The following is a 21,961-nucleotide window of genomic DNA, read 5'->3' as shown; positions in this document are numbered from 1 at the left end:
TAGCGCTCTACCACTTGAGCCACAGTGCCACTTCTGGCTTTTTTCTTTTTGCTTATGTGGTGCTGAGGAATCGAACCCAGGGCCTCAGACATGCAAGGAAAGCACTCTACCACTGAGCCACCTTCCCAGCCCCTCTAGCTAACTTTTTGCCTAGGCTGGCCTTGATCTAAAATCCTCCCAAACGTTGCCTTCTGAGACAACTTGATGTTTAAAGACAGCATTATTGAGATACAAATTTAGATTATATATGACTGAACCACTTAAAATTTATAGCACGGTAACTACAGTTAATAAGACTACTTGAAACTTTGGGTGGGGAGCAGGGAAGGCTTAAGGGCTTGAACCCAGGGCCTAGACACTATCCCTAACCTTTTCTAACTCAAGGCTAACAGTCTACCAATTGAGCCACAGCTCCATTTTCATCTTTTTGGTGGTTAACTGGAGATAAGTCTCTTCTCTCCCCATGCCCATTTTCATCTCTGGGTAGGAACTCTATGCCTGTTCTGATTCTTCTTCCCTGGCACCTAAATCCCTTGAAGGAAGCCCATCCTCTTCTTGCTCTCAGTCCCACAGGTCCCCTTCATAAGCCAAGAGTAAAGGGCTATTTGGCTCTCAGTTTCCTGGTTACCTAGGAACTGACAGAGGACATCAATAAGCTTCTCCAGCAACAAGAGGAGATAAAGAGCCAGGCACTGGTGGCACACACCTGTAATCCTAGCTACTTAGGAGGCCAAGATTTAAGGAGCCTGGTTTTAAGCCAGCCTAGACAGGAAAGTTTATGAGACTCTCCTCCCATTAATCACCAAAACCAGAAGTATAGCTGTAACTTAAGTGGCAGAGCAGTAGCCTTGGGCAAAAGAAGCTCAGGAACAGCACTCTGACCCTGAGTTCAAGCCACAGGACTGGTTAAAAAAAAAACAAAAAACTAAAGCCCTGGGACATAGCTTAAGTAGTAGAATACTTGCCCAGCAACAAGCCTAAGTTTCTGGGTTCAATCTCCACAAAAAGTAAAATAAAATACAAACTAAGGCCAAAAGAGAGCTAGGTGCTAATGGCTGAGGCTAAGATCTGAAGACCATGTTTCAAAGCCAGTCCAGGCACAAAAGTCTGATAGACTCTTATCTCCAATGAGCTACTTAGTAAAGCAGGAAATGGCACTGTGATTCAAGTAGTAGAGCAGTAGCCTTGAGCAAAAAGCTCAGGAACAGGGCCCAAGCCCAGAGTTCAATCCCCACGACCAGAAAAAAAAAAGTCAAAACCAAGAAAATGTCATTTTAAGCCAGAGGATTCTGAATTCAAGGCCAGCATGACAAAGTTAGTGAGACACCTTAAAAAACGAAACATAGGGCTGGGAATGTGGCTTAGTGGTAGAGTACTTGCCTAGCATGTATGAAGCCCTAGGTTCCATTCCTCAGTACCACAAAAACAGAAAAAGCTGGAAGTGGTAGAGTACTAGCCTTAAGCAAAAAGCAGCTCAGGGACAATGCCCAGCCCTAAGTTCAAGCTCCAGGACTGGCAAAACAACAAACAAACAAACAAAAGGGCTGGGACTTGTTAGATAGGCACCTTTGGTGTGGTAGGAGGAGGCTCATACAGGAGAATTATATCTGCATGCTTGAGCTACCATATGAGTTGCAGGACAGCCTGGCCTGCAGAGAGATGCTTTTTTTCTTTAAACTTTATTTTTTGTCTTTTCTTTTTTGGTACTACATTTGAACCATACTTCCACTTCTAGCTTTTTGCTAGTTAACTGGGAGTCTCTTGAATTTGTCTGCTGTGGCTGGCTTTGAACTGGATCCTTAGACCTCAGTTCTCCTGAGTAGCTAAGATTAGAAGTATAAACGATCAGCATTGGCTCTAGTGAGTCTCAAAAAAAAATGTAGTTTGTACAAAATGGTGACATACTGATTGTTAATTGTAAAAATAAAATGCTTGGGAATATATCTTGTTGGTAGAACACTTGCATAACATGCATAATTCCTGGGATTCAAACACATCAATGCAAAAATGAATACACAAAAAAAATGAGTCCAGGCACCAGTGGCTCACACCTGTAATCCTAGCTATTCAAGAGGCTGAGATCTGAAGATTGCAGTTCAAAGCCAGCCCAATCAGGAAGCTCCATGTTGATCAAGAAACTATGTCATGGGACTTGAACTCTGGGCTTGGGCGCTGTCCTTGTGCTCTTCAGCACAAGGCAAGCACTCTACCGCTAGAGCCACAGTGCCACTTCCGGTTTTCTAGTGATTTATTGGAGATTAAGAGTCTCATGGACTTTGCCCTGGCTTGCTTTGAACCGTGATTCTCAGATCTCAGCCTCCTGAGGAGCTAGGATTATAGACGTGAGCCACCAGTGCCCGGCTTCTATGACACTTTTTTTTTTGGGGTCCGGTCATGGGGCCTGAACTCTGGGCCTGGGCGCTGTCCCTCAGCTCTTCAGCTCAAGGCTAGCGCTCTACCACTTGAGCCATAGCACCACTTCTGGATTTTTTCTTTTTGCTTATGTGGTGTTGAGGAATCGAACCCAGGGCCTCATGCATGCAAGGCAAGCACTCTACCACTGAGCCACCTTCCCAGCCCCTTCTATGACACTCTTATCTCCAATAAACCACCAGAAAACTGGAAGTGGCTCTGTGGCTCAAGTGGTAGAGCACTTGCCTTGAGCTGAAGGACAACGCCCAGGCCTGGAGTTTAAGCCCTACAACTGACAAAAAAAAGAAAAGAAAAAGAAATAGGTCCAGGCAATAGTGGCTTCCACCTATAATCCTAGGCACTCAGCAGGCTGAGATCTGAGATCAGTGGTTCAAAGCCAGCCTGGGCAGGAAACTCCTTAAGATACTTCTCCAATTAACCACCTAAATCTGGGAAGTGGAGCTGTGGCACAAGTGGCAGAACAATAGCCTTGAGCACAAAGACTCAGTAACAGTGCCCAGGCCATGAGTTCAAGCCCCAAGATGCACCCAACAGTCACCCAACACACACCCAATACATACACACACACACACACACACACAATAAAAGGAGGTAGGACAATCTGCCTAGTATGAGAACTGAGAACCTGGGCAACAAAGATTTCAACACTCCATCGCCAATTAGTAGGTTAAAAACTTGGGGTGCAGTTACAGGGGCTGGGAATGTGGCTTAGTGGAAGAGTGCTTGCCTCAAATGTATGAAGCCCTGGGATCGATACCTTAGTACCACATAAACAGAAAAAGCTGGAGGTGGTGCTGTGACACAAGTGGTACAGTACTAGTCTTGAGCAGAGAGAACGCAGGCCCTGAGTTCAAGCCCCAGGACTGGCAAAAAAAAGTTGGTGGGTAAAGTAGTTAAGGGCCAGCCAGTGACTGAAGTACCAGCCCAGCAAATAAGCAAGCTGTGTGAACTCAACCCCTTGAGTTTAAACCCTGGTATCAGAGAAAAGAAAAAATATTTTGCTAACATAAAGGTGTTTCAAAGAACATGAAAAAAAAAAAAAAGAAAGAAAAAAAAAAAAAAGGAAGGTGGCAAAGTGTTTGTAAAGTGCTTGTCTAGCATGCATGAGGCCCCGGGTTTAATTCCTCAGCACCATATATGCAGAAAAAGCCGGAAGTGGTAGTATGGCTCAAGTGGTAGAGCGCTAGCCTTGAGCTGGAAGAGCTGAGGGACAGTGCCCAGGCCCAGAGTTCAGGCCCCACAACTGACCCAAAACAAAAAACAAAAAAAAACTTTAAACTTCAAGGTCTTGCCTGGTGCAGGTGGCTCACGCCTGTAATCCTAGCTGCTCCGGAGGCTGGTATCTGAGGATCACAGTTTGAAGCCAACCCTGAGCTTTCAAGAAAGCCCATGATACTCTTATCATACTTCCAATAAGAACTACTCAGAAAAAGTCAGAAGTGGTGCTGCAGCTCAAGTGATAGAGGGCTAGCCTTGAGCAAAAGCAGCTCAGGGTCCCGAATTCAAGCCCCAGAACCAGCAAAAAATAAATAATAAACTCAAGGTCTTGTGCATGCTAGGTAGGGATCTGTTACTGGTCCACACACCCACCCTTTTTAAAACTTTTATTTTGAGATAAGTGCCTGGCTTTAGAAAATAAAGTGTGATCAATGAACTGGTAGTCACCAGCCATTATTCATTCTTCTGCCTAACAAGAAACACAGCTCTGAGCCAAGGCATGGTGGTACACAATTATACCACCATGCTTGGTGGTACATAATTATAAACCTAGCGCCTGAGAGGCTGGAGGAGGAGGAAAAGGTGTTCAAGGCTAGCCTGGGGCTGCAGAGTAAGCTTGAGGATAATGTGGGCTACAGAGCAAATATCGAAAAGCAGAAAGGGGGCTAAGAATATAGCTTAGTGGTAGAGTGCTTGCCTCGCATGCATGAAGCCCTCAGTTCAATTCCTCAGTACCACATAAACAGAAAAAGCCAGAAGTGGTGCTGTGACTTAAGTGATAGAGTACTAGTCTTGAGCAAAAAGCAGCTCATTGCTCAGGCCCTGAGTTCAAGCCCCAGGACAAAAAACAAACAAACAAAAAGCAGCTGGCAGGTTCTGTGCACCTCCCTCTTCCCTATACAGGCTGAGCCCCTATCCACTTCCTGACTCCCCACTGCTCCCGCAGCTATCTGGCCTGGCTTCAATGAGGGACATAAACATAGACTCATAGCTCCTCAGGCCAGACCCCAATAGAACCAACAGGCAGAGTAGAGGGCCTGGAGCCGGTGTTCACCTCTTTGCAGTGTTGTTCCCTCAGCAGGTCTCGGAGGGTACGATTGGTCTCCTCAAAGGTGCTCAACTTCTGCAGGAGAAGTTCCTTCTGCCTCGTAAGGGTGTTGATGTCCGTGCAGGTCATTTGTTTCTCCTGGAAGATAAGCACGTCTTACACAGAACAGGAAACCAAGAAGAACTCGGGAGGCACTGATGCCAGGAAGCCTAGGCTGAAAGAGCTGGGCCAACAGAGTCAAGGGCAGGCTTCCTGGAAGAGGCGAGGATAGACGGTGACTCCTGGTGGCTCGAATCAACCACATGCCTTGACTCACTGTGATCCCAGACGACCCATGATTAGGTCTCATCACATGCCCTGGCTACCAGAGGTCATCTTCGAGGGTCAAGGCCCAGGAAGTGAGAGTGGGGGGTGGGGACACAGGAGTGAGTGTGCCCTCCCCCAGCCTAAAGATGTCATAAAGTCAGCCTGATGACTTCGTAAAGCCCCCAGACCCCACCCGCCCAGCCCAGCCTCCACTTACAGTTTTTAACTTGCCGATGGTATCTTTCAAGGCCATTACTTGTTTAGCAGCAGCAGCCCCATCCATTTCAGCCTCTACCAGCTTGGACATGAGGCACTCCTTCTCCTGCTGGAGGTGTTTCTTCTGAAGCCTGGGGCCAGAAAGAACAGGGCTCCGTGAGCCCTCTCGGGCTCTGTCTACTTAGAGCTCTGATACCCGCCTCACAATGCCCTACCAGTCTCCCTCCTACCAGGGAACAATGGGGAGATGGGCGGGGGAGGCCTATCCGGGCTCAGTCGTCTGGACCCAGTCGTCTTCTAGAAGGATGATGGCCATAAGTTATATCTGCTTGGACATCAGAACACAGCCTCCATACCAGAAGACATAATGCTGCCTGTGTCCCTGCTTAAGACAGTTGCCAGTGTCCCCCCTCCCCACTAACATGGCCTCCTCATTCTTCTCTTTAGATCTGCTGCCCCTCTATACCCACAGCCAAGCCTGCCTGGGTCACGCTACTTTCCCATTTTTAAATCCCTTCCTTCCCTTTAAAGTGCCCCTAATCAGGCCTCGGTAGAGCTCAGACACACATTATTTACATAGCATACACAAGATTCTGGGTCCCCCAACTACCACCACCACAAAAATAAAACATGTTCCCAAACACCACCGTGGCTGATAAGCACCAACTTCCTGTCACTTTCCACTGTTCTGAAGCAAAGCCACGTACCCCAGGGCCTTCCCACAGGAGACTCACTCGCCTAACTTCATCTGGCAGGACTTCTCTCAATGTTTCTTTCTGAAGAAAGTCCCTTCCTACCATGCACCCCATCTCCATGAGATCCCCCATGAATCACAGGGTGACGGGGCCTCCTAGAGCTTTCCTTCCCTTCCCAGAGCTTGGGAGCCAGGGCAAGGACTCAAGTCTTGTGGGGCCAGGCAGGGGCCTTACATGGTGAAGTCCTTTTCCTCCTTGATGCGCTCGATATTGTGCCTCAACACCGTGTTCTCATGCTCCGTCTCTGCTAGCTCGTGGGCCACCTCCTCCAGCTCCTCCTTCCGCTCCTCCAGGAACCTTTTGGCCATCTGGCGCTCACCTTTCTGCATCTTGACCTGCGCAGGACACGTGGGCAGGACCACTAAGGAGAGGCTTTCTTTCGAAGCCACACTGCTAGGCCCAAAGCTGTGGACCAAAGGTCCCTCCAACTGAGAGAAAGGGACAGGCTTTGTGCCAAGGCCTTATGGGCTCAAGGGCACCGTCTCGGTGAATCCTCATAAACACTGACTCTCCGGGAAGAAACTACTCCTATCCTAATTCGTAGGTGAGAAAACTAAGTAGAGAGCCTGAGAGACTTGCTAGTTGAAGATGGAGCCAGGTGACAACTGTGGTTCAGTTGGCATGCCACAGGGGCAAGATGTCACATAAAGGCCCCTGTACATTGGGCTATGGGACAGGAGGGCCTGTTGCTAGGCAGCCAGCCCTACTCCCTCTGGGAAGGTCCTGCGATCTCCAGTACAGAGTGGAGACTTAAAGACACAGGGCCATGCTGAGCGTCAGTGGCTCACATCTTGTAATCCTAGCTATTCGGGAGGCTGAGATCTGAGATCACAGTTCAAAGCCAGCCCTGGCAGGAAAGTCTATGAGATTCTTCACTCTAATTAACCACCAGAAAACTGGAAGTGGCGCTGTGGCTCAAAGTGGTTGAGTGCTAGACTTGGGTGAAAGACCTCAAGGACAGCACGCAGGCCCTGAGTTTAAGCTCTATAACTGACAAAAGAAAAAAAAAATGACATGGGGAAAAGTGAGGGAAGAGGTGACATTGTCCAAAAGAAATGTACTCGTTAGGGCTGGGAAGGTGGCTCAGTGGTAGAGGACATGCCTTGCATGCACAAGGCCCTGGGTTCGATTCCGCAGAACCACATAAGCAGAAAAAAAAAGCTGGAAGTTGCATTGTGGTTTAAGTGGTAGAGCTCTAGCCTTGAGGTAAAGAGCTGAGGGACAGCACCCAGGCCCAGAGTTCAGGCCCCACGACCGGACCCAAAAAAACAAAACAAAACAAAAAAAATGTACTCCTTACCTGAAACCAGGTAACTGTACCCACTCTGTATATTACCTTTATAAAAATTTTAAAAAGCTGGGAAGGTGGCTTAGTGGTAAAGTGCTTGTCTCACATTCATGAGGCCCTGGGTTTGATTCCACAGCACCACGTAAACAGAAAAAAGCCAGAAGTGACGCTGTGGCTCAAGTGGTAGGAAGGGCAATAGCCTTGAGCTGAAGAGCTGAAGGGCAACACCAAGGCCCAGAGTTCAGTCCCACGACCAACAAAAAAATAAAAATAAATGAATTAAAAAATAAACAATAAATTTTTAAAAAGGGGCTGGGAAGGTGGCTCAGTTGGTAGAGTGCTTGCCCTGCATGCATGAGGCCCTGGGTTTGATTCCTCAGCACCACATAAGCAGAAAAAGCCAGAAGTGGCTCTATGGCTCAAGTGGTAGAGTGCTAGCCTTGAGCTGAAGAGCTAAAGGACAGCGCCCAAGCCCAGAGTTCAGGCCCCACAACCAACAAAAATAAATAAATAAAAATAAAAATTTTTTAAAGTCAAGCTGGGTACAGGTGGCTCACACCAATCCTAACTACTCAGGAGGCTGAGATCTGAGGATTGCAGTTCAAAGCCAGCCCAGGCAGCAAAGTCCCCATGAGACTCATCTCCAATTAACACTCAAAAACCAAAAGTGATGTTCAAAGTGGCAGAACACTGAGCAAAAGAGCCCAGGGATAGCACCCAGGCCTCACGACAGACAAAAAGACATAAGGCAGTCAGGATACAGATTTTAATTCCAGTTCCATCAATTTCCTAGTTGGAAACATAAGACTAGTTCTACTTCCACAGCCTTCCCTTTAAGGGCCAGATAGCTCCACAGATGAGAATAAGCTTTGTTTGACTCTTTGGGACTTTGCTTTTACTCAATTTTTGCATAAAACAAAGTCTGGGCAGGCACCAGTGGCTCACACCTGAAATCCCAGCTACTACTGAGATCTGAGGATTGTGATATAAATCCAGACTGAGAAGGAAAGGCCCTGAGATTCTTATCCCCAATTAACCATCCGAAAACCAGAAGTGGCATCATGGCTCAGAGTGGTAGAGTGCTATCCTTGAGCCAAAGAGCTCAGGGACAGCACCTAGAACCTGAGTTCAAGCCTCACGACAGACAAAAAAAAAAAAAAGGAAGCAGAGCTGATACTAGTGACTCACTCCTGTAATTCTTGCTCTTCAGAAGGCTAAGACCTGGAGGTTTTTTGTTTTTTGGTTTTTTTTGTCGGTTCTGGGCCCTCAGCTCTTCAGTTCAAGGGGAGCGCTCTACCACTTGAGCCACAGTGCCACTTCTGGTTTTCTAGTGGTTTATGGAGATAAGAGTCTCACAGACTTTCCTGCCTGGGCTGGCTTTGAATCATGATCTTCAGATCTTATCTTCCCGAGCAGCTAGGATTACAGGCGTGAGCCACTGGTGCCCAGCTATACCTGGAGGTTTGTGATTCAAAGTCAGTCATGGCAGAAAAGCCCCTGAAACTTATCTCCAACTAACCAACGAAAAGCTAAACTGGAGACACAGCTCAAGCACCAGCCTTAAGTAAGCAAGCTGAGCAGCACAAGGCCCAAATTGAAGCCTCAGTACTGGGAAAAAACAAAATACAAAAGGAGAACTGAGGCTTGGAGCAGTGATACTAACTACTTGGGAGGCAGAGAAGATTGTGGTTTGAGTATACGCTGGGCAAAAACTTCATGAGACCCCCATCTCAATCCATTAAAAAAACTTCATGAGACCCCCATCTCAATCCATTAAAAACACTGATCACATCACCAGGCGCTGGTGGCTGACACCTGTGATCCCAGCTACTCAGGAGGCTGAGATCTGAGGATCACAGTTCAAAGCCAACCTGAACAGAAAAGTCTATGAGACTCTTATCTCCCATTAAACTACCAAAAATCCCAGAAACAGTACTGTGGCTCAAAGTGGTAGAGCACTAACCTCAAGCAAGGGAAGCTCAGGGACCACATCCAGGCCCTGAGTTCAAACCTGAGGACTTGTACAAAACAAATAACCAAAAAAACTGAGCAGTGTAGTGTAGTCATGCAGAGGCCACACGAAAAGCCTAACTAGGAGGATTATAATCAATCCAAAAAAGTAAGAACTTAAACCAGATACCAGTGGCTCATGCCTGTAATCCTTGAAACTCAGGAGACTGAGATCTGAGGTTCATGGTTCACAGCCAACCTGAGTAGAATGGTCTGTGAGACTCTTATCTCCAATTAACCACCAGAAAACCGGAAGTGGCACTGTGGCTCAAAGTGGTGCTAGCCTTGATCTCAGGGACAGTGTCCAGACCCTGAGTTCAAGCCCCATGACTGACAAAAAAAAAAAAAGTACTCAGTCAAAATCAGCCCCACACAAGGGAAGTGCCAGTAGATGGGGCCCTCCCCTGGATAGAGGACCTCTAACGACCTGGACAGGCTTGCTGAGAGTGACCTGTCCCCCTGAGGACCTGCCTGGGCCATAGTACTCTCTTAGGTCTCTTACCTCAGATTTGAGACAACCAACCGCGTTCATTAGACTGTCAATCTTCTTATCATAACGGTTCATTTTACAGTGACCAGAGTCGTCATCTTCTGTGGAAAGGTCACTCAGCCGCATCACCGAGACTAGCTTTTCCGAAGATGGTGGTGTGATCTCCAGGCAATGAGGTGGATTCTAATATACAGGAGGGAGACACAGGTGAGCACCCAGGGCCGAGCCCCAGCCTGGAGTTCCATGGCAGCAGTCTGTCCACTGGAAGATTGCAGACTGCTGAGGTGGGAAGAGTAAGGAACCCCTCCCGGGAAGACCACCATTCTAGACTCTCTTTAGGGAATACTACCTCATGTCTAAAGGAGGCTTCTGAACAATTCCCAACATTGAAAGAGGAGGATTGGGTCAGAATGTTAAGTTAAAAAATAAAGCCCGCCAGGTGCAGGCCTGCAGTCACGGGAGAACTGATGCGAGGACAGCGTCAGCCCAGGGGTTGGGACTGGCCCAGGCAACACGGTCAGATTCCTATCTCAAAAAGAGGAAAGGAAGAAAATGAAGGGAAAGGTGAGGAAAATGAAGGAGACAAGGAAGGAGAAGGCAAGGGAACTACAGTAATATCTGCAATACATAGCCAGGCATAGTGGGGTACACATCTGTCATCCCAGCACTCAGGAGGCCAAAGGGGACCACAGATTCAAGGTCAGTCTGAATTACATAACAGCAAGCTCCAGATCTGGGTAACAAAGTAAGGCACTCTTAAAAAAAGATTTTTTTTAAATTTTTGTGTGTTGGTACGTGGTGGGAAGAGACTTGAACTCGGGGCCTGGACACTGTCCCTTAACTTTTTGATTCACGAATGGTATTCTACAACTTGAGCTACTTCTCTCGTGAAGCTCTCTAACTGGGCTGCTTTAAACACTCGTCCTAGCTAGTCAAAGATGCTGAGATCTGAGGATCATAGTTTGAAGCCAGCCTGAGCAGGAATGTCAGTGAGATTATCTCCAAGAAACTATAAAAAGAAAAAGAAGCTGGGCATCAGTGGCTCACACCTGTAATCCTAGCTACTCAGGAGACTGAGATCTGAGGATCACTGTTCAAAGCCAGCCTGGGCAGGAAAGTGTGTGAGACTCTTGTCTCCAATAAACCACCAGAAAACTAGAAGTGGTGCTATGGTTTAAGTAGAGCCCTCGCCTTGAGCTGAAGAGCACAGAGACGGCGCCCAAGCCCAGAGTTCAAGCCCCACAATGGACAAAAAAAAAGTAGAACTGTGGCCCAAGTGGTAAAGAATGCTAGTCATGAGCATAATGACTCAGGGATAGCGCTCATACCCTAAATTCAAGCCCCAGGACACGCACAGAAAAAAAAAATCACTAATTTTTTTAATGCATCTGTACTTCCACAAATTTATGTAAAGTTGCATTAATGTGCCAGTCGCCGGTGGCTCATGCCTGTAATCCTACTCAGGAGGCTGAGATCTGAGGATCGGTTCAAAGCCAGCCCGGGGAAGAAACTCCATGAAACTCTTATCTCTAATAAACCACCAGAAAACTGGAAGTGGTGCTGTAGCTCAAGTGGTAGAGTGCTAGCCTTGAGCTGAAGAGCTGAGGGACAGCGCTCAGGCCCACAGTTCAAGGCCCAGGACCAACACACACACACAAACACACAAATGTTGCATTAAGGCTATTTTTGTTTCTTTTGTGCCTGTCCCGGGCTGCAACTCAGGGCCTGGGTGCTGTCCTTGAGCTTTTATACTCAAGATTACTGCTCTAAGCTGGGAGCTGGTGGCTTACACCTGTAATCCTAGCTACTCAGGAGGCTGCGATCTGAGGATCGAGGTTCAAAGCCAGCCAGGGCAGGAAAGTCTGTGAAACTCTTATTTCCTATAAACCACTCAGAACAAGTGGTAGAATGCTAGCCTTGAGCTGAAGAGCTGAGGGACAGTGCCCAGGCCCAGAGTTTAAGCCCCATGACCAACAAACAAACAAAAAAAAACGAAAGAAAGATGAAAATCTAGGGGCCAGATTTTTCCTGAGGTTTGATTTCTCTCTCACTATGATGTTATTTTGATGCCCTATCACTTCTTGTTATTGGTAGCTCTTTGCTCTTAACAATTGGAGGTGGCTGCCTTCCAGCTTCTAGGGGAGATTAGAGCCATTGGGGCAAAGTGTTTAATAATGATGTAGCTATTACATCAAATAGTCAGGACCCGTGGGGTTCAATTAAGAGCAGGTGCTCTCTTGTCCCTGGTAATTGGATTTTTGGGGATTAAGAATACTAAAATGAAGCCGGGCGCCGGTAGTGCCGGTGGTTCACACCTGTAATTCTAACTACTCGGGAGGCTGAGATCTGAGGATCACAGTTCAAAGTCAGCCCGGGCAAGAAAGTCTATGAGACTCTCATTGCCAATAAACCATCAGAGAACCAGAAATGATGCTGTGTAGCTCAAGTGGTAGAGCACTTGCCTTGAGCTGAAGAGCTGAGGGACAGCGCCCAGGTCCAGAGTTCAAGCCCCATGGCTGACAAAAAAAAAAAAAAACTAAGATGAAGCCAGGCACTGGTGGCTCATGACTGTAATCTTAGTTACTAAGAAAACTGAGATCAGCCCAGGTAGGAAAGTCCATGAGACTTTTAATTTTTTTAACCCGCACACGCACACGCACAAGCGCACACACACATGAAGAATACTAAGATGAAGGCAGGCATAATGGTGTATGCTGTCATCCTAGCACTTAGGAGTTAAGTGTCAGAAGGCTACTGAATTCAAGTGAGACATTGTTTCAGGAAAAGAAAAAAAAAGAATACCAAAACTACATCTACAATCCCCTCTATTTGAAAGCTGACATAAAAGATTGCTTGAGCCAAATGGTTCAAAGGCCAAGGCTAGGCAATACAGCTAAACCTCATCTAAAAAAAAAAAAGGCAAAGTAATCATAGTCAAAATATGTTACAGAGGTCTAGGACAGCTATTCAATAGTAAGCCCCTGTGTAATAACCACCAAGACCTCGATTCAATCTCCAACACCACAAAAAAAGTTACACAAAGGGCTGGGAAGGTGGCAGCTCAGTGGTACAGTGCTTGCCTTACAGGCATGAGGCCCTGGGTCGAATCCTCAGCACCACATAAGCAGAAAAAGCCAGAAGTGGTGCTGTGGCTCAAGTGGTAGAGCGCTAGCCTTGAGCTGAAGAGCTGAGGGACAGCACCCAGGCCCCATGACTGACCAAAAAAAAAAAAAAAAGTTACACAAAAATGAGTGTTAAGCAATGTGATGCTATTTTGACTAAAGCTAAGAGTATTCCTAACAAAAGATCAGGTAAAAAGGAAAAATAGTATAATTACAAATGGTCTGAGGGTGTAGCCTACCGTTCACAGGGGTTTGGTTTCATACCCAGCACCACACAAAAAACAGTGAAATCATGCACAAGGAAAAACTACAGGAAATGAACATGAGCGACAAGTAACAGGTACAAGCAAAGGAAAGCAGGACATAGTTGATACAGGTACATTTACTTATGATTTTTTTTTTTTTGCCAGTCCTGGGGCTTGAACTCTGGGCCTGGGTGCTGTCCCTCAGCTCTTCAGCTCAAGGCTAGTGCTCTACCACTTGAGCCACAGCACCATTTCAGCTTTTTCTGTTTATGTGGTGCTGAGGAATCAAACTCAGGTCCTCATGCATGCAAGGCAAGCACTCTACCACTGAGCCACCTTCCCAGCCCTACTTATGAAGTTTTATTGAGCAATAATTTTTAAATTTTTTTGTCGGTTGTGAGGCTTCAACTCTGGGCTTCGGCGCTGTCCCTCAGCTCTTCAGCTCAAGGCTAGCACTCTACCACTTAAACCACAGTGCCACTTCCGGTTTTCTGGTGGTTAATTGGAACTAAGAGTCTCATGGACTTTCCTGCCCAGGCTGGCTTTGAACCTTGACCCTCAGATCTCAGCTTCCTGAGTCGTTAGGATTACAAGCGTTAGCCACCAGCACCCAGCTTCTTCTATGACTTTTTGTGTGTGTGTGCTGGTATTGGGGCTTATTTTGTGTGCCAATACTGGGGCTTGAACTCAAGGCCTGGGCACTGTCCCTGAGGCTCTACTACTTGAGCCACAATTACACTCACTTCTGGCTTTTTAGCTGGTTAACTGGAGATGAGAATCTCATAAGACTTCCCTGCCTGAACTGGCTAAGAATACAAAGTGTGAGCCACCAAGGCCTGGCCATCCCTTAGCTACTTTACTCAAGGCTAGCACTTCACCTCTTGAGCCACAGCAACACTTCTGACTTTTTGGTGCTTAACTGGAGGCAGGAGTCTCACAGACTTTCCGGTCCAGGCTTGCTTTGTGCCTGGATACTCAGATCTCAGCCTCCTGAGCCTTTTTGACATTTTTCTAGTGTGACAGCACCTCTCCCAACATGGGGTACTATAGGAATTTATATAGGAAGTTATCTTTCAAAAGTCACAGAAGTTGGGTGTCAGTGGCTCACACCTGTAATCCTAGCTACTCAGGAGGATCATGGTTAAAAGCTAGTCCAGGCTGGAAAGTCTGAGAGACTCATCTCCAATTAACCACCAGAAAACCGGTGGCACTGTGGCTCAAAGTGGTACACAGTGCTAGCCTTCAATGAAAGAGCTCAGGAACAGCATATCTAGGCCCTGAGTTCAAGCCCCATGACCAAGAAAAAGAAAAATACCAAAAAATGTTTACTATTACATATGCCTGAAATAATAGTCATCCTCTAAACTTTTTTCCATTCAATAGAAAAAAACAGATTGACCTATTTATTATAATAGAATGCTTCACTAATTTACATTATGTCCTTACACAGGGGCCATGCCAATCTTTTTTATATTGCCCAATTTTAGTATATGTGCTGCTGAAGTGAGTACTGTTTTTTAGTATTTAAGGGGATTGGGGATTTTTTTTTTTTTTTTTTTGGTCGGGTCATGGGGCCTGAACTCAGGGCCTGGGTGCTTTCCCTCAGCTCAAGCTAATGTTCTACCACTTGGACCACAGCACCGCTTCCAGTTTTCTGGAAGGAGGTAAGAGTCTCATGGACTGGGCTGGGAAGGTGGCTCAGTGGTAGAGTGCTTGCCTTGCATGCATGAGGCCCTGGGTTTGATTCCTCAGCACCACATAAGCAAAAGTGGCTCAAGTGGTAGAGTGCTAGCCTTGAGCTGAAGAGCTGAGGGACAGCGCCCAGGCCCAGAGTTCAAGCCCCACAACCGGACCTCCCCCCCCCAAAAAAAAAGAGTCTCATGGACTTTCCTGCCTGGGTTGGCTTTGAACTGTGATCATCAGGTCTCAGCCTCCTGAGTAGTTAGGATTATAGGTGTGAGCCTGTTTTTATTTAAACAGTACTGGTGTTTAAGCTCACCACCTCTTACTTTTTAGGCATGTGTTCTACCACTTGAGCCACACTCAGAGCCCTATCTTTTCTTTTTTTTTTTTGTCAGTTGTAGGGCTTGAACTGTGGGCCTGGGCGCTGTCCCTTAGCTTTTAAGCTCAAGGCTAGTGCTCTACCACTTGAGCCACAGCGTCACTTCCGTTTTTCTGGTGGTTAAGTGTCTCAAAGAGTCTCACAGACTTTCCTGCTTGGGCTGGCTTTGAACGGAGATCCTCAGATCTCAGCTTCCTGAGTAGCTACAATTATAGGTGTGAGCCACTGGCACCTGGCTCAAATTATTACAATTTTTTTTTTTTTTTGATCAGTCATGGGGCTTGCTTGAACTTCAGGGCTGGGTACTGTTCCTGGGCTCAGTTCAAGATGAGCACTCTACCACTTGAGCCACAATACCACTTCCCCTATTTATTCTTAAATATTTCACCTAGGTTTCAGTGGTTCACAGCTATAATTCTTCTCAGAAGACTGAAATCCATACAATCTCAGCTAGCTCAGGTAGAAAAGTCTGTGAGAGGCTGGGAAGGTAGCTCAGTAGTAGAGTGCTTGCCTTGCATGCATGAGGCCCTGGGTTTGATTCCTCAGAACCACATAAGCAGAAAAAGCTGGAGGTGGCACTGTGGCTAAAGTGGTAAAAAACTAGCCTTGAGCTGAAGAGCTGAAGGTCCACGCCCAGGCCCAGAATTCAGGCCCCACAACCAGCACCTCCCACCAAAAAAAGAAAAGTCTGTGAGACTTCATCTCCAAAACAATCAGCAAAAAGCCAGGCTAGAGACATGGCTGAAGTGGTAAATGATAGCCAGGAAAGCAAAGCAAGCTGAGCAAGCTGGTGTCCCTGAGTTCACTTCCCCATACCAGCAATCAATCAATATTTCAAGCTAGGAGTAGTGGCTCACACATATAATCCCAGCTACTCCAAAGGCAGAATATAAGGATCAAAATTCAATCAGGCCCCTTAGGCCCCTCCTCCCCATTCTCAAGCAGTAAGCCTGGTGTGGTGGTGGGCTGCTGTGATGGCAGTACTTGGGAGGCCATAGAAAGGTAGGAGGATCTTAGCTTCTAGTGTTCTAGAACAAAAACACAAGACTTTACCCAAAAAGGGATGGGAGTGTCTTAAGTAGTAAAGCACCTGCTTAATAAGCAAAAGGCCCCAAGTTCAAATCCAATACTACCAAATGAAATTTCAGTAGCTATTACTGAGATCATTTTAATTCCAATTTTTTGGTGGGGAAGGTTGCTGGGAATTGGAGACAGGGCCTCGCAAAGGCTAAGTATGAACTCCAGTTCTAAAACCCACTCATTCTTGTGCTTTCTTGTACTGGTCAGAACACTTTCCATTTATTCTTAAAAATATCCTATACACACTTTTTTATAAATTGGTAAATCAGAGATTAATTGGCAAATCAGCGTACAAAACTATAAAATGTGACCATAAATGTCAGGATGATTTCCTTTTTGGACTTCTCATAATTAACTACAAGAAGACTGAATCTTTAACAAAGTGCAAGCGTGATCGTTTTAAAGTAAGCCCAAGGTTTTCTTGAGATTTTTTTTTTTGGGGGGGAGGGAGTTATACTGGGTTTCAACTCATTTGAGGCATGCCTCTAGCCCAGTATGAAAATCTCTGCCAGGAGGCAGTGGCTTATGCCTACAATCCTACTAGACACTCAGGAGGCTGAGATCTGAGAATAAGGGTTGGAAGCCAGCCCAGGGAGGAAAGTCAGTGAGACCTCCAATTAATCACTGAAAAAGCTGGAAGTGCAGCTGTAGCTCAAATGTTCAGCCCTAGCCTTGAGCAAAAGAAACTCAGGAACAGTGTCCAAGAAAATTGATCAAAACATGGTCAAACTGGGTGCTGGTGGCCCACACCTATAACCCCAATTAGTCAGGAGGCATGATAGAAGGACTGAGATCTGAGAATTGAAGTGTGGCTTCAACTTGAGCAAAAAAAGCTAAGTGAGGGCCAGAGATCCTGCGTTTATGCACTAGTACAGGCAAGGGAAAAAAAATTATTTTAGCCTTATATCAATGAGTTTTCACATAGTAACTAAACTAGGAAGTTGTCTAAGGGGGCACATCTGCCTGGTTTCTAGCTATAACCTGTGTCCAGTAATGCCTGTTATGACTCTTAAGGGTGGGTGAGTGAACAGATAGTCAAGCAAAAATATTAAGTTCTCTTGGCTACACTGAAAGTAATTATTTCCTAGGAGATTGGCCCAAAAGTGGTGTTGATAGGATTCTCATATGGTCTGTTATGGTACTGCTTTCTTGGATATGTATGTGCTGGTATGTGTATTTATCTTCAATAATGTTTTAGATATAAGGAAAACTATACTGGCACTTTATATGTAAGCAGAGGCTGACTTTACTTCCAGTATGAGACACCACAAGTCCTGACTCTCGTTCTGTTATGTTCTCTGTGAGACTCCAGGCCAATCAGTTCTCTCGAAAGCCTAGGTGTTGTGTCTGTGCTGAGAGAGAAGTGCCTACCACCTAACAGTGCTGGGAGGATTCACATACCTCCAAGGTTAGAAGTTCTTGGTAAATGGCCCACCCTGAATCATACCAAGTTTGAGGCCTGCTAGAATCTGACCAGTCCAAGAAAAAAGGCCTGAACAAGAATGAGCCTACCTCCCACTTGCATCCCACATGCCGGGAAGATGACTTTCCAGGGGGCATCCAAGGTACCTTGGTTTTCACCCGGACACTCCGCCGCACGTTCACGGTGTCCCCTTTCATTCCGCGCTTATGAGATTTCTGTGGAAAGGTACAAACCAAGGGTCACCTCTCCAGCCCTCGCTGTCCATAGTGTCACTCTGGTGGCTCCACTTCCAACTCTGCAGGGGCACCTCCTATGACTAAGGCTGCTGCTGCTACTACTCAATGACAGATGCCTACCTTCTAATCAGTGACCTCCAGAAAGAACGTGTCTCTCAAACCTCTGGAGTCAGAAGCGTGAGGATGCTGGGCCAGAAGTAACTCTGATCCACAGCTGTGATCTCACCCATTGGCAGTGCTCCTACCTGGCTGTTGGTCGCTGATGGTTTCGGGAGTTTTTTAATGTGGACGTGGACAGGGGTGTTCTCATCCACATGAACATGTAAGGGGGGAGTTGAAGAGCGGTCCTTCATGGTTCGCTTCTGGCAGGCAGGGGAGGGCAACACAAAAAGGGTTGATCTGTGGATAAGTAAACTGGAAATGAAAATAGAGCTCATAGCCTCTGGGGACAATGAAAGCCTAGCCACCAAGCGAGCAGGACAGCTACCAACTATTGGCATGCAGGCAGAGGCCAAGGCGGGAGTATTATCTGGCAGGTTCCACAGAGATTACAACTAAAGACCACAGGGAGGCCTACGTTTACTGGAGAGAGGGTCTGAGAGCTCCACAGGCTCTACTCCAGACACCAAACTCAAATCCCAGGGTCCTCAGTTGCATCTCCATCCAAGCTTCCAGAAAGCACAGCTCTTCCATGGACCTAAGTGTAGCGCACCTGGAAATTAGGTATACCTTTCTACACAGTGGTTTTAAGCGGGCATGCAGATTAGCACAGGAAATACACAAGTGGGTTAGGATGCAGAATAAACCAGTCAGCAGACAGGTAAAGGACTGTGGGAATAGAAGGCTGGTGGAATGCCAAGGATGGGAAGGTTGTAAAATTTCTAAAGAAACCATGAGCAGGCCGAACTCCAGCCACATACCCCTTGCTCACCACCAGCTCCTATCCCTTCCCTTCATTTTGTTTCTTTCTTTCCATTTGTGTGTGTGTGTGTGTGTGTGTGTGTCAGTCATGGGGCCTGAACTCTGGGCCTGGGCACTGTCCCTCAGCTCTTCAGCTCAAGGATAGCGCTCTACCACTTGAGCCACAGCGCCACTTCCGGCTTTTTCTGCTTATGTGGTGCTGAGGAATCGAATCCAGGGCCTCATGCATGCGAGGCAAGCACTCTTCCACTGAACCACTTTCCCAGCCCTCCTTTCTTTTTTTAAATGTTTTTAAAACATGGGCATTTTTCTGAAAGGATAATGTTGCTAAGACAACCTCCTCATACCTGGCAGCTTTATCACAGGGAAAGAAAAATAGTTAAGAAATCAACAGGACACACATAGCAGCACTGTGCAGAGCGTCTGGGTCCTGATGGTGCAGCCAGCCCCTAGCAAAAGCGTGCAGAAGCATTTCTGGTGGAGCCCAGGCTGGAGAGGGCTGCTGCACATGCATATCACCTACCGTCACAGTTACACTGGGTGCGCCACAAGGTGTTCTCAAGACCTTTTTCTGCGTGAGACTCGTTACTCCGTTCTTCCCACACGATGGAAACCTGCACCCGGGCATAAGAACTGTGTTATAAACAGAAAACAAGAGCTCTTCTATTTCTTAGCTCTCTGGAGATTACGTACTGCGGGTAGTACTAACAAGTTCACAGCCAGGAGGACCAGGCTGGTATTCCTTGGCTTCCTGTAGACGAGCACGTGGCTCGCATGTTGTGCCCAGGAAGAGATGGAAACAGGGTGAGGGGCATTTGGCACAGGTGGCCTTTTAACCTGCCATCGCATCACATGTATTGTGACCTTTAGCTGAAAAGCCCTACCTATTATCCTGTCAAGGGACAAAAAGCAGGCAGGACACAAGCAGCAGCCAAGATGCTAGTTTGGATGAGGTAACAGCCATCCACACTAGGATGCCTGAAGCATAGGTAGCTCCAGAGAAATCAATGGCTAACACAAAGAGACAAAGCATTTTGCTCAGGAACAAAATCACTGTAATTCAAACTCATAAAATTAAGGCTCAAGTATTCCTTTAAGAGCATGAAAAAGAGCCGGGCACCAGTGGCTCACACCTGTAATCCTAGTTAAAGAGGCTGAGATCTCAGGATTGCGGTTCAAAGCCAGCCCAGGCAATAAAGTCCATGAGACTCTTTAATTAACCACCAGAAAACCAGAAGTGGTGCTGTGGCTCAAAGTGGTAAAGCACTAGTCTTGAGCTGAAGTGCTGAGGGACAGCTCCCAGGCCCAGAGTTCAAGCCCCATGACTGACAAAAAAATAAAAAGAACATGAAAAGTACCTACTTCCTCAAATATTTCACTTGCTATCACTTAAGGACCCAAGAAGTAGGAACATCTTTTTTCTTTTATGTGCAATGCATCTTGTTCACATCTACAGATAGCATCTACAGATAGCAGAAGTCCAATCTCCAAAAATTCTAGATGGGAGGAGCCTTAATAATCAATCCTGGGCTGGGAAGGTGGCTCAGTGTTAGAGTGCTTGCCTCGCATGCATGAGACCCTGAGTTCCATTCCTCAGCACCACATAAGCAGAAAATACCGCAAGTGGCACTGTGGCTCCAGTGGTAGAACACTAGCCTTGAGTTGAAGAGATGAGGGACAGTGCCCAGGCCCAGAGTTCATGCCCCATGACCAAAAAAAAAAAAATCAGTCCCTACCACTGTCTCCTGATGGCTTAAAAAAATTACCTTTCCTCCGCAAAAATTCTTGGGGAAAATCCTACAAACACAATAAATGAGCACTTTCATAAGTATTTTGCTATGTGTATAAAGCCTTAACTTAAAAAAAAAAGATTCAGAAAAACCCTACTATAGTCACTTAGCCAAGGAATAAGAAAGCTAGGAACTTAGGCATTTTCCCTTCTCATTTCTAGGAGCTGTTTTCACTAAAGCCATCAAAGCCCCTGAAACCGCCAACACCTTGCTAACTGCACATCCACCTCAGGCACCATGTGCATTTATTTACACCCGGCTTCCTATCAAAAAAGGCTCAGAGTTTAGTACTGCCTTAAGACAAGAGTGACCCCCATTTGATACCAGGAAGCAGTGGCATCTGGGGAGGCAGAGAGAGGAGGCAGAGGAGCTGGGGTGATGTGTGGCCATTTCTTTCCTACTATCCTTTCAAAACTTTTTTTTCTAAGTATCTAGTCAAAACTGCCGGTATACAAAACTGGTAAACAAAGCTTCCAGCAAGCCTGGCCTGGGGACCCCTGACCATCTTTTCCCTGCCCTACTGCAGAGGCTCCCCACACATTGGCAGTACCTGGGGGAGCCGCCTGAGGATGAGGCAGACATGGCTAGGCATCAAAGCCGCAAAGGTGGGCAATTGGGTCAGCAGGCTCTGCTCAGGGGGACCCAGAGGGGCTTGTCAATGAGAATCTCAGGGGCCCGGCATCAAACGTCCTCTCAGGGGAGGAGGGTGGAAGCTTTGGGGGTAGCAGTTGGATGAAAACTTTGGAGGCGCTCCTCTACTGTCCAAGTCGCACAGCAACTGTCCTGCCAAAGTAGGGAGGAGATAGGAGAGGCTGAGCGCGACCTCCAGGGAAGGGGGAGGGAGGGAGTCGAGTGGGATTGCTGGTAGGCAGGTGGGGGGGGCGCGGTGCGGCGGGAGCTTCCCTCCCCAGGGAGAGGGTGGGTGGCTGGCTACTAGGGAGAAAACCTGCGGGCTGGCTGGAGTGTGAAGATGGGTGTAAATCGCTAGGCCCGGAGTGGGCCCCCCAAGGGGCCGGAACCCGCGCACCAAGCTGGAGTGAGATTGCGGGAGGGGCCAGGGCAACTGTCTCCTAGGAGAAGGGGCGTTCCCGGCAGAACAGATGCCGAGGAAAACCAATCGGGTTTGAAGGGGGAGGGGCAGGAGCCGAAGGAGGAGGAAGAGGAGGAGGAGGAAGAGGAGGAGGTTGGGGGGGCGGGGCGGGGTCGCTACGCTGACAGTGGGCCCCGGGACGGGGGAGGGGCAGCGCTCCCGGGCGCCGCCGGAGCCGGCTGGGCTTCAACCAAAAAAGAAAAAGAAAAAAAAAAACCTCCCAAGTTA

General features: G+C 47.2%; 1 protein-coding gene across 1 annotated transcript in view; it reads right to left on the bottom strand.

Moving 5' to 3' along the window:
• Odf2 (outer dense fiber of sperm tails 2) overlaps positions 1 to 21,961 on the bottom strand; it is a 38,222-nt gene that overhangs the window by 15,409 nt on the left and 852 nt on the right. The window contains exons 2-8 of the mRNA XM_013021267.1: positions 19,377 to 19,467; positions 18,178 to 18,294; positions 17,786 to 17,911; positions 9,777 to 9,947; positions 6,151 to 6,311; positions 5,223 to 5,352; positions 4,706 to 4,837 (exon numbers count right to left, since the gene is read on the bottom strand). Of these exons, the coding sequence (XP_012876721.1) occupies positions 4,706 to 4,837; positions 5,223 to 5,352; positions 6,151 to 6,311; positions 9,777 to 9,947; positions 17,786 to 17,911; positions 18,178 to 18,294; positions 19,377 to 19,467 (928 nt within the window). The remainder of the gene's footprint in view (positions 1 to 4,705; positions 4,838 to 5,222; positions 5,353 to 6,150; positions 6,312 to 9,776; positions 9,948 to 17,785; positions 17,912 to 18,177; positions 18,295 to 19,376; positions 19,468 to 21,961) is intronic.

The sequence above is a fragment of the Dipodomys ordii genome, unplaced genomic scaffold (assembly GCF_000151885.1).
Source record: "Dipodomys ordii isolate 6190 unplaced genomic scaffold, Dord_2.0 Scaffold55, whole genome shotgun sequence".
In the NCBI taxonomy this organism is placed as follows: domain Eukaryota; kingdom Metazoa; phylum Chordata; class Mammalia; order Rodentia; family Heteromyidae; genus Dipodomys; species Dipodomys ordii.
Note: the sequence above shows the minus strand (reverse complement) of the source record. Positions and strands in the feature narration are given on the sequence as shown.